The sequence below is a fragment of the Cervus canadensis genome, chromosome 11, assembly GCF_019320065.1.
Source record: "Cervus canadensis isolate Bull #8, Minnesota chromosome 11, ASM1932006v1, whole genome shotgun sequence".
NCBI classification, from domain to species: Eukaryota; Metazoa; Chordata; class Mammalia; order Artiodactyla; family Cervidae; genus Cervus; species Cervus canadensis.
The window spans coordinates 49,111,890-49,128,310 of NC_057396.1; the positions used below are offsets into that span (position 1 = coordinate 49,111,890).

Consider the following 16,421-nt stretch of genomic DNA (forward strand, 5'->3'; position numbering starts at 1 on the left):
GCTATAATTGTGATCATCGTTTCAAAGATGATTCCACAACCCCATGGTTTATGCTGTTTAATGTCAGCTGGAAAATTTAAGTCTAACAGACATCTCAGGTGATTGCAAATAATCCTTAAGTCACAGTCACAAAATCATTGTTACTATTACTGCATACAACTGAAGTTCAAAGAGATTTTTTAAAAACTTGCCCACATTCATATGTTAGGATCCATATTGGTCTGCCTTAGTCTTGATTAACCCAAGTGTTCTCCTTCAGTATGCTTTTAGTGACATAAGCGTAAGGAATGATGGATGTGTTGGTGTGTTTCAAATGTAGTTGTAATGGAGTTGTAGCTCTTCAGTTGAAAGGTGCTCACACTTAGTATAATCTGAGGACTGTCTCCACTTACTTGATCTTAAGAAAATATCCGTCCCTGAGTGGTAGGCAGCATGGGATAGTTGAAATAGTCAGGCTGTGGAATCAGACTGACTGGGGTTTAAAACGTCCTGCCTCAGTTGCAAGCTCTGTGCCCCTGGCAAGCTAATCAACCTCTCTGAACCTCTGTTTACCCAACTCTATAATGTATGAATGATAGTATTTGTCTCTTAGGTTTGTTGTGAGGAGAAAGTGAAGTAATGTCAGTGAAATAGATGACACATGGTAGATAATCAGTGGATATTTTTAAAACAACTGCATACCCTGACTTATTTATAAAATTAGAAGCTACCTAAGATGATCTCTAAGGTACATTCCAGCTCTAATAATTTTTTTAATTGGATTATAATTGTTTTATGATGTCAGCTCTAATAATTTTCGATTCTTTGATTCTCTTTGTATGAAAATTGATAAAATGTGTATTTTAAAGATATCTGTCTAGTTATCTATATATTAATAGATAGATATATAACTGCAGAGTCCTGGATTGTCATGAATTACTGCTTGCAAAATACCCTTTGCTGGACATGGAAGTGTAGAGAACCAGTAGAGACCGCATTGTATCAGACACTGCCGTAGTTCTCTTATCTAAGCTTGTTCCCTTATTTCAGTCATACCAGACTCTCCTGGAGCTTATGAAGCTGAGTCACCATCCCCACCTCCTCCTTCTCCTTCTCCTGAACCAGTGCTGAAGACTGACCCGGAGCCTCCTCCTGTCAAGGTAAAACTTTACTGGGAAGTGTCCTTTATTGCCCAAGGATGAAGCCACTCTGCTGTGTTAGTTCTCTGCTCTACACTTCACATGTGGCAGTAGCTGGCTCCTGTCTCATGCTGCTTTCCTGTAGGTGGTACAGAATGGGCATTCCCTCTCTTCTCACAGGAAGGGCAAGTTTAGCCATAGGGCATCATCTCAGGAATGTAGCCGAGGTCAATCCTAGGGGCTCTTTAGTTTTTCATGGCTTCCAGTTTCAGAGCAGCTGTGCCATCCAACTTCTTTTGGCATTGTGCACAGTTAAGTGTAGCAGAGTTTGTGAAAGACAAACTATATTTGCGAGTAGAACAAACAACTTACGTGTGTTTGTTGCTCTTCTAGAAAAGGGCTGCAAATGGGGAAATATAGTTTTCAGTAATCTTCAGCTGGGTCTTGTCTGCATCTTTGATTGTAAGTAATGAAGGATTGAGAAGATGGGTTTTTTTTTCCTTTATGATTATTAGTTTTCCTTAATTCATTGACTGTCACTTAAATTTTGCACTAAATTCATCATTAGCTTAAAAGAAAATGGAGTGAAAGACCAGTGGGGAGAAAAAGAAGTTGGTATAAGTAAAACCTTTTTGATACTAAATTAGACAGTTATAATGTTATAGTGTCAAGGCTGAACTAGCAGGTATCCACAGCAAGGGTGGATGCCTTGGAGACCTGCAGTCTAGGGGCCTTCCCTGGGCACTTCCAGTATCTGCTGTGGCCTTCCATTAAAGCCCTTACCACAGTGGACTGCAGTGGTCTGTTTTCCTTGTCTCTCTCCTCCAACTAAGGCCATTGTCCTATTGCTATTTTTAACCATGGTGCCTACTGTCTCCAACAAAAGTTTGTTGACTGAATGAACACAATTCTTTGCTCAACATGCTGCTTTTCGTCTCACAATGTGGCATCAATGAGCATAACTTGTCTGTGGTTGGGCTGGTCCCCTAAAGGGAAATTTGTATATACCTTGTTTAACTGTTTATGCTCATAAAATATTGGAGGGTGATTGTTAAAAGATAAAAAAATTTTTGTTATTCTTTTCTATAGCTTGACTGGTTAGTTTAATGTATCCTCTGATCTTCCTGTGACCTTTTAGGGCTCCAATGGAGAAAACAAAAGAAAACGAAAACGTGTGCTAAAATCTAAAACCTTTATGGATGAGGACGGCTGCATGGGTAAGAAAAAATTTTGGCTCCAGGGATAGAATTATGACCGTAGAGAGCACCTTAATCCCTCACAGAGCAGGGCGCCTCATCCCCATGTGATGCTGTGCTGCTTGGCTGTGGCCCACACTGAGTAGCTAGCTGAGTATGGGGAACACTGCAACTACAGAGGACCTGCTTCCTCTTTGGCTCATACGCTTGAGATCTCGGATAAAAGTTGCAGCATCTCTGGTTGGGGAGTTTCTTGATCTGTGGCGTGGAGGGAAAAATAGCCTTTTTGCCTACATGTGAGATTGTTGTGAAAATTCACATGAAGAAATAGATTTAAAAAAACACTTTCAAGATGGAAACCACAATACCAACTTTAAGTATTATCAAAGACACTGAGAAACAAGTGGGGCTGTTTTGAATGTTTATTTTATACATTTGAACTGTGGAAAAGAGGCTCCTGCAGATGATTAAACTCTGAAGAGAGTGTCAGGAGTCATCTTCGTATTTTGTCCAATTTGTTCTGTAGAGGGGTATGACTTCCATATCACTTCCTGTGTGTTTCCTGTTTTATAAATCATGTTAGATAAAAGCATGTTCCTTTTACAGAGATCTAGAGGAAAAATAGAATTCAGGCTTTGAGTCATCACTTGAGTCCTGATGAAATGTTCAAATCCTGGTACTATCTTTTGTGTTTGTGAAGAGTTGTAGGTTTAGGCTCTTCAACCTCTTGTTAGTGAGATGGCCCTGAAGTGTCATTTCTCTTTTCCTGTGGCTCTTGCCACACCTCAGCTCTTGTAGAGAAGTATTTTTTCCCTTTCTTGATTTTCCTTTTCTGGTTCACATTTTTGTCTTAAAAAGGTTTAATTGACTATGAAGAACCAACTTTTCCAAACAGTGTGGTGATTAAAACTAGTGAAGACATCTCATCGATCTTGAGCCTCTCTGGTTCCCTACCTTACTCGTCTGAAAAGGCCTCTGCCATTTTCATTGTAGCATACGCTTGGGGAGTAAAATTCCTTACACAGGCGATTTTTGTCTTTGCAGTGCCAACTTTCTTGTGAGCCTATGAATTCTGGACTTTGGTCTTGTTTTATTTGTTTTTGCTTTCAGTCTTCTAGTCATGAATTTCAAGTCTCTTGGTTTGACTGTTAATGGTAATTTATGTATTTACTGTTGAATTTTTTAATTCATTTTCATTTTAAGAGGACAGAAGCATTAGTGCTAGTTTTTTCCTCCTGCTACCCCAAAAGAAAAGCATCAAAAATACCTTTATAAGAGTTCATTGGGAATTTGTGGCTAATTACATATTGCTTTGTTCAAAACACAGTTCTCAAGTTTTGGCCAGGTATGGGATGTGAACTTTTTTGTACTCCTGTCTCCAGACAGGACTATTAAGAGCCTTGGATGCAACAATGAAAACTGTGCTCACATAGCACATTTTTTTTGAAAAGTTTTTATTCCAAGCTCAACTTAATGAATCTTGGCTCCTGTAACCAACAAAAGAGTTCTGCTTTCCTCTCTGCTCAGACTGTTCCAAACATACCAACTCAGGGGGCTTGTCCTGTCCTGTGCTGGATAGCAGTTATTCTGCGGATTTAAAAAGCTGATCTTTCCCTTTCTGTAAGTTCACAGCAGGGACTGGGGAGTTGGGCCCCTGAGATATGTGTGGGGTAGACTTCTGGACAGGGTAGATTTATAAGAGCAAAACAGTTGAGTGGAAAAGAATTCTGTTACCCCCACAAACTGGGCCTTTTTTTTTTTTATGGCAGCCCAGAAAAGTGGCATGTTGTTTAGCTAAAATAAAGGTCCTGTATTTTTAAGTTGAAATCTCCTTTGTTCTGTAGTTTGAAGTAGCTACAGCTTTGAATATAGAAGTGCTCCTTTTAGCTCTTAAGGGCTATACCGAGTGTTCTGCTTAAGAATTTCTGTTGGTGCTGCCCTGACTGACTTTAACTCCTTTAAGAAATGGATTGCACAGAATTGGCAGTGAGACAGCCAATGGTTAGTCATGAAATAATGAGCTAATTGATGCTGAAGTTTAATATTATAGACACGCCACCAATTTAATACAGAATATAGCTTATAGAGGAGCAAGTTTTGTAGTAAGTCCTGTCTCTTCTGTATGTGTAGATGGCTCTTCAGACTTACCTGATTTGAGATATTGAGTAAGTAACAGGTCATAATTTTGTTCCAAAATCCATATGTAGTACTTTGGCATCAGAATGGGGATGATGTTCTGCGATCATAATTGTTGCACTATAAGCCTACCATGGAAGTTCTCTAAATATCTGAGAACAACATTTCTTACGTTTTGCTGAGTATATACATTACTTGAAGATCTTGCCACATTTCGAATTGTGATTCAGTAGGCCCTGGGGGTAGGACTTGAGATTCTGTGTTTCTAACAAGCTCATGGGAGATGCTAATGCCTCTGGTCTGGGAAGCCTTAAGGCCTCCAAGAATGCTCAATATATATTTAAAACTTTTTAGTGTTTATTTAGCCTCCAAGTTGGCAGGAGTCAGCCAAAGTGAATTCTAGGCTCTTGAAAGTAATGATAAATCCTAGGAACTCTTGCGGGGTGGGGGTGGGAGGACGACTGTTAATTATGCAGCCTTAGTAAGAATAGATGGATAAGGTGAAGGAATACTCCACTGCTAGAGCCAGTTGATCTCCAGCATGCCAATTGTGAGGGGAAAATATAGCATTAAAGAGAGCTTGCCAGAGATTACTGGATGTATTTGTACTTTCTCTGAGGCAGCAAATGACCTTTTACAGGGTAGCAACAAACAGTGATTCTCAAGGTGTGGTCCCCAGACCAGCAGCGTATCAGCATCACCTGGGAACATGTTAGAAAAGCAAATTCTCAGGTCCGCCCCAGACCTACTGAATCTAAAACTCTGGAAATAAAGCCTAGCCATCCATGTTTAAACAAGGCTTCAAGTAATTCTGATACACATTAAAATTTGAGGTTAGGTAAGTGACTGACTAGGTATTAGAACATAGGTGTATTTGATTCCAAAGTCAGTGCCTTTAGAACAGTTTGACTGACATATTTTATTTGAAAGAAATGATCAATAGTTGACAGCTTAAAACTATTAAGGAACAGTTCTTTAATGGGAAAAAAATACCTTTTACTTTGCTCATTTGAATATTTGTTATGCATATTAGGTTACTCTGTTCCGCTATGAAAAGATGTTCTCTGTTTTTCATTTGCTGAGAAAGGGTTTAGATGATGTTGGTTGTACAGCTGCTGCATCTCTCTAAAGTCACAGGAGGGTGGCATTGTACTGTTTCTTGTGGTTGCCGTGTACACTGCAGTAGTACTGAAGAAAATTGTCGGTTCTGGAACATCATTGTTGGAAGCCATTGTCTGTGCCTGTGCCCTGTGGGGCTTTCTTATAGTGACTCCTCACTCATGTAAATTTTTTTCAAGTTTCCTGTGGGAAAAATTCAGTGAATTTTTTGGTAGGAGAAAAGGCAAAATATGCCCTTGGCTGACAAGGAGTAAAAGCACTGGTAACTTTCTCATTTTATCATCGTCTTTCCTTAAAACCATCAAGTTTGTCATCTGATTGAGTTTGCCTGAGATAGTATCTTCATGATGTAGACCACTACTAAATCTTGGGTCACTGAGAACTAAGAACTGAACAAGGGAGGAACTAACTGATCTCCAGTTCTCTGTACTTAGGACATGCAGACCCTCCGTAACATCAGGGCAGGGCTAGCCAGGAGGTACTGTGGCAGTGAGCCTAGCTAGACGGGACAGGGACTAGCAGGTCGAACCAGGATTAAGAGCAGGAAAACCAAAGATGGAAATGGCAGCACTGTGGGTCAGGAAGATGAGACTGAAGAAGTCAGTGAAAGCATGGAGATAGAAGCAGGTGTTTGAGATCAGCAGACAGTTCTGATCCAGAGTTCAGGCAGTTAGCTAGCACAGACAAAGGCCCAAATGCAGGATTTGGGCAGTCAAATGACACAGGCCCACTTAGTCATGGGACACAGCAGTGACAGAATAAGGGGTAATGTTGATTATGAGCCACAGCTCAAGGCTGTGAGCTCAAGATACTGCCTCCTACCTGAGGTGGGATCTGATCTCCCAGCAGTATTAAGCTGCAGTGATCGGTGAGCACACCTCCCTCGGTCAGTGGGACTGAGGGGATTGGAGTGAACCAGACAGCTTATTCTCTCTCGAGAGCAGTGTTCTAAATAACTCAACCCATTCATATCCTGTTTTTCCCCTTGTTCTACCAGTGACTGAGAAAGTCTTTGAGAGTGAATCCTGCACAGATAGTGAAGAAGAGCTTAAGATGAAGACTTCCTCTATCCATAGGCCTCCTGCCATGGCTGTGAAAAAGGAACCCAAAGAGGAACGAAAAGGCCCAAAGAAGGGAACTGCTGCTATGGGCAAAGCCAATAGACAAGTGGCCATTACTGGCTTCTTCCTGAGAAAGTGAACTGCCATCTCTGTTAGGTCAGAGATGTGGTGTGGTCAAGGGACAAGCCCGGGACGTACAGACTCTCACTTACTGTGTAAGTTCATCCAGCGCCTCGCCTCACCTGTGTCAAAAGACTGTTTGTCCACCCTGTAAGGTTTATATGGCTTCTCGTTTTCAACAAAAAGGAAATCACCTGGATGCAAGAGGCAAAAGAATATTTGAAAAGCTGTTACCTTCTAATGACATTTTTTAAAGCACAATTTTGACCTGTCCAGGAGAAGATTTCACTCCAAAAATAAATTGGAACAGGTTTCTGATTTATCACTGAAGCCATTAATGGCTAATCCACTGCGTCCTACGCGTCCTCTGCCCTTATCCATCCATGTATGGCTCAGGAAGTGACCCTCCTTGTTCTTTGTATTCCATGGACTTGTGCAGGTGTTCTTTTATCCCTGAATTTTACTGGGTGTGTCTGTCATTCCCCCACCCTCCCTTCCCTACTGCCACCCTTCTGTGTGAAGTATTTTCTGTAAGTCTTTTAAATCTTGGACTAAGGCTGAGACAGAAATCTGCCTGTCGTCCTCTTTTCCTCCATTATAAAGTACACTGACACCTGGCCCCAGACCAGCATGTTACTTATGCTCTCGCCCTTTCTCAAAAGCTCTTCCTCTCTAGACCTTTACCTGCAATTAGTGGTTGGGGAAAGCCTGAGGCACAGCGCAAACAGAAAGCAATGCTGTATTCACCCCACCAGAAACTACAGGCAGCACTGATGATGTGAGAGGACTTGTCATGTTGCTGACATAGGGTGTGCTGTGTATTGCTCTTTGTGATTTTTGTCTCCTCTCCACTCTCCCTTTCTCACTCTCAAGACCTAGAGAGGGAAACCCACACAGTGAAATGAAGGCTAAAAAAAGAAGTCCCTTCTTACACACAGTGTACAACAGTTAAGTAAAATTTCTCCTTTTCAAGGAACCTGAATGTTAGAAACAGCAGTTTTCCAGAAAGGTGATGAGGAAGAGGTAAAGCACCTTGTCTGTCAGTCTCGCTCCTCTGTAATTTTAACTCCCCACGTGCTTAAAAGTAGAGGTTCCCCAAGAAGAGATGGAGAGAGCCAAGTCATTGGTACATCTAAACATTTTCATTTTTTATTCGTGGAAAATCATTTATTCCAGTGAAAACGTTCAAGCAACTTCCTCTATGGCTGGACAGTGAGCTGGGGGGATGGAGGTGGTATGGCAGTGACCTTGCACTGTGAGCTCCGAGGAAAGGAAAGGAACACAGGCTCAGCTGCTGGCCTGACTCATGACTAACAGAGGAGGGATGACTGACTTGCCTCTTGCGCCTTCCACCTTCGCCTGGTGTATGTCGTAAGTGATGCAGTCAGCCATCTACTGTTTAAGGTTAGGTTTGTGACTGACCTTGAATTAATAGGAGCTTCTTTAAGCAACTGTCACTCAGGCCCCTCCAGCCAGGCAACCCATGTTCTTGATTAAAACCAGAGGTTTGGGAGATGAGTCCCGGCAATATGTCTACAACTTGAGAAGACAGAGGCTTTGTGAGCAGGCTGAGTAAAGGTTGACATATTCCAAACCCCTTTCTTTTTAAAACGTAAAAGGACAGAGAAGGCTGGAAAGGCTGAACTTAAACCTTTACAAAAAAATTTCTGGAGAGGAATCCCTTTTAAATGGTTATTTTTGTCATTGCCTCTAGTCATTTTTCTAACTAGTAATGGAAAATTAAAAAAAGCAACAATCCAGTCGTTTTTAAAAAAATTACATTGGGATCTCAAATAAAATCACATTTCGAATTGGAAAACTCTGGTGCTGGTGGAGTTCTGTCTTTGCAAGGATAACGCAAATCCTGTGATCACTGTGCCCAGTATGCTGCCTACACTCTGAGCCATCTGTGAGGCTTGGTAAGTAGTAAGCACTGGCTGTTTTTTTTCTTTCTGTAAAAAAAAAAAAACAACCATGTTATTCACATGAGTTAAATAAATTTGAGAAGTTGTTTTAAAACAGTGCTTCAAACTGAATGTCTGATGAGTCTGTTATTTGACAGGACAGCAACAGTGTATGCAATTATTCAAACTCTGAACAGGAAGAAGGCTGGTTTTTAGTTTATATGTTAAAATAGCATACCCATAGTCTGAGATGGACAAGTTATTTGCTGTCTTCATCACTTTTCAGCCCTGTGGGAAATCTTAGTTTCAGCCAACCTCATTTTTTAGTTCCTTCAGAAGAAAATCTTGTCCTGATCCTGCACATTGTATTAGTCTGGCTTCACCACTGGCTGGCTGTATGACCATGGGCAGATTTCTAAACCTCAGGTTCTTTATCAAACTAGAGCTCAGACAAGTTACCAGGGATTGTCAAGGGTGAAGTAATTTATATACAGAATAAATTCAGAACACGTAGGTGCTTTGCAAATGATGCTTCCTTCTTGATGTCATAAATGATGCAATTAGCCACCAGCTTCCTGAAATGTTATCGAGGATATGACCCAGATGTTATACTCTTTCAAAATCATCATTCTGGCTATAAATGTAGTCAAAGAGGGAAGGAAGATCGTTACCCTATTTTATGCAAGGTTTTAGAGAGGATATTTTCCTAATGAGAGAAAGTAAGATTCACAAATGACTATCTTGACTATTCATGAAAACATTGTGCATCATGTCAGGCTTCTGTCGTGACCACTAGAATAGAGAATCCTAGAAATTCTATAGAAATCCTAGTTTCTTCTACTAGTTGTCCTCAGGAACTAGTAGAAGAAACAAGGAAGTAAAATCAAATTGTAGCATCCCATGGTGAGTGCAATCGTAAATGAGCACAGGGTCTTCTGAGTGCCCATGGGAGGGTGGGTGTTGGGGAATTCTTCCCAAAGGAGAGAAAGCTAAGCAGTTTCTCTGAAGGATGAGTAGGATTCTGCCAGGCAAAGATGAAAGGATTTTCCAGGCAGAGGAACGACTTTTAGGGGGAAATGAACTGTTAGAATTTGGGAATAGGGAGGAAAGTACACCGAGAAGTGAAGTCGGGGTCTTGCTAAGGAATTTGGATCTTATTTGAAAACTGTGGGGGCCAACTGAAGAATTTTAAGAAGAGTAACATTAGAAGTTGATTTTTATTTAAGCATGACAGCTGGCATTTTCTTTGATTTTGTGTGCCATATAGGGAATGTTTCTACCCATGCTCGCACATTGTATCTTAGTTCTAGTGGTATTTAAAGTTCTAATGGAATTAAAAATGTCCTGGTTAAAGTAAGACTGCCTAATTCTGGCAGTCGGGATAGGCAGTTGCAGTATTTTCCCTTGTCTTCCTGCATCAACACAGCTTTCTCTAGCAGAAGTGATTTCAAGTTTTTAAAAAGTGATTTTAAAAAACTGGTAGTTCTCCTCTGACATCTCAGTGATATGTGCCTCTGCTCATTTCCCTGAAAAAAACAGAGGACGAGTGGAACAGTTCTATTCCTTCTCTTTGTTTCTCTAAGAAGACATTAGTTATTATACAGGAGAGAGCTGAAGAGAAGGGCCATATAAGGAAACGAAATAGTTGCTCCAGGACCTGAATAGAGTGAGTGCATAATAACATATTTGCCAGAAACGTACTCTGTGTCAAGACTCGTTTTGGTAAACTTGTCTCCTTTCATTGGTTCTGGGACCTCAGTATGCTGTCATGCAGCTTTTTACCACCATGAAACATTCTGGGGCTGCCTCGTTTTGTTGGGAAAAGGCAGTATTGCTTTCTGAGTTATTACCCTGGCGGCTCTGTAAATCAGCCCATGTTGTCACCATGCCCTCTCTGAAGGGCACATTGTACCCAAATGACTGCATTTAGGATTGACTCTTGCCACTCCCTGCTGCTTGACACTTCTCACCACTTGTATCTGTGTCCAGTTTTTTTTCGTGTGTTCTTAAGTGTGGGCCACCCACAGATTGCCACCCAGGCTCTTGAGCCTGAGAAACTTGGGAAGGCTTCTGATCCAAACCCACCTTAACTCTAGAATTCCCCTTCATTTCAACCCCTAACTATCGTCTGGCTCCTCCACCACCTCTGCCCTTCTTTTTTCTCATTTGCTTTTTGCCAGACTTCTTGTTTCTTGAGGCTTCACTTTGGCTTCTCCTACCCACCCCCCACCCCCCTTTTTTTAACACTCAAAGTTCTTCATGGCTAGTCTTTTTTTTTCAGTCCTTTAGGCTTGCTTTCTCAAGGTTCTTATGTCTTCTACTGAACTGCTCTTGAAGAATGGGAAAAAATCACATTGTTCAGCATCTACTTTGGGTCATTCAAATCCAAAGGGTCAAGGAGTTGTTGAATACTAGTTATATTTAGTCCTAGATAAGGTACTTGATGGATTGCAAGAGCTCAGAGGTTAGCATTTTGTGGAGCACAAGCACATTAAATAGCATTGTATAGCAGCTGAGATGGTGCTTAGGTGAGTGGTAAGAGGGACTTAATTCAGAAGAGAACCGGGATAATCACAATGGGCAAAGTTTATAGTCCCGTGTAAAGAATAACAAAGGATTTAAGACAAGAAACAGGCTAAGGGAGGTTCACCATTTTAGTGGATTTTTATCTAGCTGTTTGAACATGACTGTTTACATAATCATGGTGTAAGTAAACCATGATAAAGTGAATCCTTACTGGGGTTATTTCTGCCCTACCTTAAAAATGAGAATATTGACAAGATAGCAAGCATGTACCCAGGGTTATTCCAAAAGGCAGGATCTACATATATTGAATCAGTGTAAATTCAGCTCAGTTTTGCACACACACAACAATTTTGACATACTGGGGAAGCAGGGAGCTGTGATGGAAGCAGCACAAGTTGGGAGGCAGTGGGCTCTGGATTCAAACCCTGTGCCAGGCACTGACATCAAGTGAGGTACTCATCTTCCAAGAACTGGTTTCTTCATCTTTAAAATGAGCTACACCATCTACCCTAAAGGGTTGTTTTCAGGCTCTAGTAAAATGATGCATGGGCAGTTAGTCCCTAGTATTTTGACATGCATACTGTGCTAAGTCGCTTCAGTTGTGTCTTGATTCTTTCCAACGTAATGGACTGTAGCCTGCCAGGCTCCTCTGTCCATGGGATTCTCCAGGCAAGAATACTGGATTGGGTTGCCATTTCCTTCTCTAGGGGACCTTCCTGACCCAGGAATCGAACAAGCATCTCTTATGTTTCCTGCATTGGCAGGCGGGTTCTTTACCACTGGCACCACCTGGGAAGACCCGTTGTGACATATATTTAGCTAACACAAGGGCTTCCCTAGTGGCTCAGCTGGTAAAGAATCTGACTGCAATGAAGACCTGGGTTTGATCCCTAGGTTGGGAAGATCCCCTGGAGAAGGGAATGGCTCCCACTCCAGTATTCTGGAGAATTATGTGGACTGTGTAATCCATGGGGTCGCAAAGAGTCAGACACGACTGAGCAACTTTCATTTCCACTTTAGATAACACAAAACAGGACACCTACTGTGTGGCAGGTACTGTTCCAAGAATGGTTGAATGTATTAGCTTTTTTTTAAATTGAGGTATATTTAAATTTAAATTGATGTACAATATTAGGTGTACAATATAGTAATTTGCAATTTTTTAAAGTTATAGTTTATAGTTATTATAAAATATTTGCTATATTCCCTGTGTTGTAAATCCTTGTGGCTTATTTATTTTATATTAGTAGTCTGTACCTCTTAGTCCACTATTCCTGTCTTGCCTCTTCCTCCCGGATGTATTAATTCTTAATCCTTACAGCAACCCTAAGAGACAAGTACTTTTTTTTTTCTTTTATTCCCATTTTACACATGAGGAAACTGAAACAGAAATAATGCAAATTGTTCAAGATCACAGAGTCAGCAAGTGACAGGCAGGCTATCAGTCATGACAATTTGGCTTCAGGGCCTGCAGCCTTAACCCTATGCTATACCACTTTTGACTCTATATTAGCTCATACTTTCATACTGCCCGATTATGATTCATGTTCATTTTTACAAGTGAAAATACAGCTAGGTTGTTCAGATCCCAGGCTGTCAGATTTGAAGGCGATCTTACTGTTTATCCAACTCAACCACCCATCTTCTGCCTGAGTCCTCTCTACAGCATTCCTGCCAAGTGGTCTTGAATCTATAAACAAAGATTCAATTATGTTCAGTATACCATACTTACTAAATTACATAGTTAGATAAGTAAACTAATAAATGTTAGGAAGAATTTAAAGAGAGGCTAGAATAAAATTTTATGATTAATTTTTAGATCATCAGGAAATTCTTCTGAATAGAGCATAGTTTGCTAAGTAATCCATTTAGTTGCTTTTAGTCTAAATCAAGAACTCTGTTTTTCCTTGGAAAAGATTGTCCAATTCTTGGCCTTGCCTTTGACTTAACCTCTGTAAGAAAATCAAGAAATTTGGCATTTTTTTGCCCTATTGAAGCCATGTTGAGTTCACAGGTAGTAAAGTGGCTTCAGGCCACTTGTTAGCCTGGCTGATGGCTCTGGATTAGACCAAAGGAGTCTTCCCCAAGCCAGGTTTTCCTAAAAGATGTGTGATGATTACATAAACAGCATAATCTGGTATTGGGGGGGGGGGGGCGGGTTTAGCCTCTCCTGGTATGGGAGGTACAGGAAGCAGAACTATTTTCCTGAAACCATGAAGCCTGATAGAGTGTCTCTTGTCCCTGTTAGTTATAGTCCACCTTTTCGTGTTGCTTCACTTAATCTTATTTGTGATAAACCTCAAGGTATTTCTCTCCCCTATTTTGCAGAAAACAAGCCCAGGTCATTTATCAAGTATGCTTAATCCCCCTCCCAGTAAGGGGGTGGACTAGGGCTAGAACCAAGGTCTTCAGACTTCACATCATGTGTAACTTTTCCACTGCTAAGAAGAATGTGTTGGTCTTCTCATGAATGTGCCTTGAATGAATGCTTACTGATTTGCCCAACAGTCATGGTGGCTGCTATGAAAGATAAAAGCACATGACAAGTTCTCTGCTTCGTAGAACTGAAAGTCATTGTAAAGGTCAAACATGTATGTCTTGTGCATCTCGCAGACTTCTGTCAAAAGTTTACTATGTGCTAGATGATGGGGATACAAAGATGAATTTCTTGCCCTTGAGGAATTAGTGGAGGGAGAGACATAGACAAATAGTTAATATGTGCTGTAATGATAAAACAGTGCTTACTGTGGGCCAGAATTTGTGCTAGATCTATTTTCTTTAATCCTCACAACACTTTTCATCTACAAATGATACAGAGGCTCAGAGTTTAAATGACTTGGCCAGTAAGTGGCAGAGGTGAGATGCATTTGTTTTCAATAATAAATTTATAATGAAAAATTGGAGGAACTAGAATACTTGAGTGACTGCGATTAGCAAACCTGTATAGGAAGCTGACTCCCTGTCAGATGGATGTGTGGGCCAATGTGGAGGCTGGAACAAAAGGAGTAAAATAAATTGCAACTTCAGAATTGTCAGATAGAGATGACCTTACTGGTGGTTCAGGTCACTAAATCTTTTGGCTACAAGTCCCTGCATCTGTCTTTACATAAGGGGAACCACACGAGTGGACTATACATTAGGCTGAAAGGCTACATCTCTCCAGCTGGCCCGGGAGGAGGGCCAGAGTTTAAACTCTAGGCTTTCTGACTTGAAACCTATTTTCTTTCCACTGTGTCATGTCCTCCCTCCTCTGTGTAAAGGAAGTATGTGTGTAAAGGCCCAGAGAAGGGTTGTCTGTGACTGCCTTAGGGATTAAGGGTTCACGGGATGAAGTTCTTAAACTAAGAATAAAAGTTTGTCAAATGGGAACGTGAAGGGCACCCCCAGCGAAATGAATAGGACATATTACATAAGAGGCATAGACACCTGAGAAAGCAGAGTGTTAATGGAGTCGCGAAGGGTCAGACATGACTGAGAACACACACACAAGTGATTTAGTGAGGGACGGAATAGTGGGTTTTGAGACAAGTAGGCAGGGGCCACATCACAGAGGCTTGCTAAGTAGTCTAGACTTTATAGGCAATAGAAAGCCATTGATAAATTGTAACATCTGAGATTTGTACATTAGAAAAATCACCCTTTGTAGCCTGGAGAGAGAATCACTGATCTGAAATAGATCATAAATCAAAGCCAAACTGCACCTGTATCTTGAGAGAGAACAAGCAGGTGAACATAATATGAAGTTGGATTTAGTTCAGTTTTAGGCAAATTTCTGTGATCCCCTTGGAAACTCAGGACAGGAGAGGATTGGGGTGACTTCAAATGTGGACTGAGTAGCCTTTTGCTGGGTCATCTCATGCTTGGAAATCCTCTGGCTTTTGCCTGAGCCATGGTCCTCGTTAAACCATGGAGATGGGATTGGTTCCACGGTTCCACTAAGGAACCATGTAGGCCATTCTCTGACGCACAAACACACACTCTGATTTAGACCTGGAACTGACTGTATCTCCCTGGAATTTTCTGGGCCAAAATGACCCATAGTCCCAGACTGGTCAACTAAACTCATCTCCTGTGAATAATGAATAAATATGACTAAGGTTGTATTTATTGTACACCTATTACACACCAGGTGCTTTCATATACTTTATCATTTGCTCATAATTTTGTGAAGTGTAGATACCAGCCCAATTTTGTGGATTAAGAAATTAAGAGAGGCTACCTGGCTAGCATTGGCTGAGCTGGGGTTTGAGGGGCAGACTGAGGGTCCCATCACCATCCTCTCCTGACATGTGTTCTTTTCCAGTGGGGTGGAACACAGTAAGCCATCCTGCATATTGTAATGAGAGTTCACATCAGGCATTCACTGAACAGCCGTTATGCTCGGGACTGGACAATGACAGGCTTCTACTTTAGCAGTGAGGAGTTTTGGCTGCAAACTCCTAGGTTTACCCTAAAATAAGGGACCAGCTATCCTGAAGCCTTTGCGTGAAGCCCCCACCCTTACTTAGAATTGTGTGTAACTCATAGCTTGGGTTGCATAACTGCTTAGCCAATGACACATTAGAAGCAGCCGAGCAGCTAGAAAGTGTCACTTTTTGCTTTCAAGCAAGTGGATGTCACGTCTTGGTTTTGTATTAATAAAAAGTACTTGGATTTTAGAGTTGAGACAGATTGGAGCTAAGTGCCCATTCACTACCAGTGTGACTTTTCAGAAGTCACTGAACTTCCCTGAGCCTTGATTTGCTCATCTGTAAGATGAATATCAGTATCTACGAGCAGATTAGTATGAGGATGAGAGACCAGGAAGTGTCCAGTTCATAGTGTTTGGTCAGTAAATAATTATTATTTTCAAAGCAGTGCTTTGGACTTTAATCTTACTTAATGTGAGAAAAGTGAGTTGTCATCCTTCATTTGTTTGTTTTTCAACTAACCTTTGTTATAGACAACACACTGGCCTATCACATCTGATGCTCTGCCGAAGTGAGGAGGGAGTGTTTGAGTGGTCAGCCTTGTGATTTTGATCACCTGTCTGATCCTTGAGCCACCAATACCTGTCCCTCTCCGTGGGCTGCCGTGTCCTGCATATGTTCTGAGCTCTTGTTTCAACCACACTTCTACTTGAAACAGTTTAGAGGAAAGCCAGGGGTCTCAGTGCACATTCTATTTCTCCAAAAACAAGCATCAGAGGGCTCTTTTATAAGTGAAAAGTAAACAGATCTTCGGCAGCGAAGAGGCCTCCTC

At 41.2% G+C, this 16,421-nt stretch overlaps 1 protein-coding gene across 2 annotated transcripts in view; it reads left to right on the forward strand.

Annotated features, from left to right (window-relative positions):
• The window catches only part of POLD3 (DNA polymerase delta 3, accessory subunit), a 44,651-nt gene extending 35,870 nt beyond the window's left edge, over window positions 1-8,781 (forward strand). For both annotated transcript variants that reach the window (XM_043481866.1, XM_043481867.1), the window contains exons 10-12: window positions 1,030-1,139; window positions 2,257-2,335; window positions 6,567-8,781. In XM_043481866.1, the coding sequence (XP_043337801.1) occupies window positions 1,030-1,139; window positions 2,257-2,335; window positions 6,567-6,769 (392 nt within the window). In that variant the 3' untranslated portion in view covers window positions 6,770-8,781. The remainder of the gene's footprint in view (window positions 1-1,029; window positions 1,140-2,256; window positions 2,336-6,566) is intronic.
• Window positions 8,782-16,421: the final 7,640 nt, after the last annotated feature.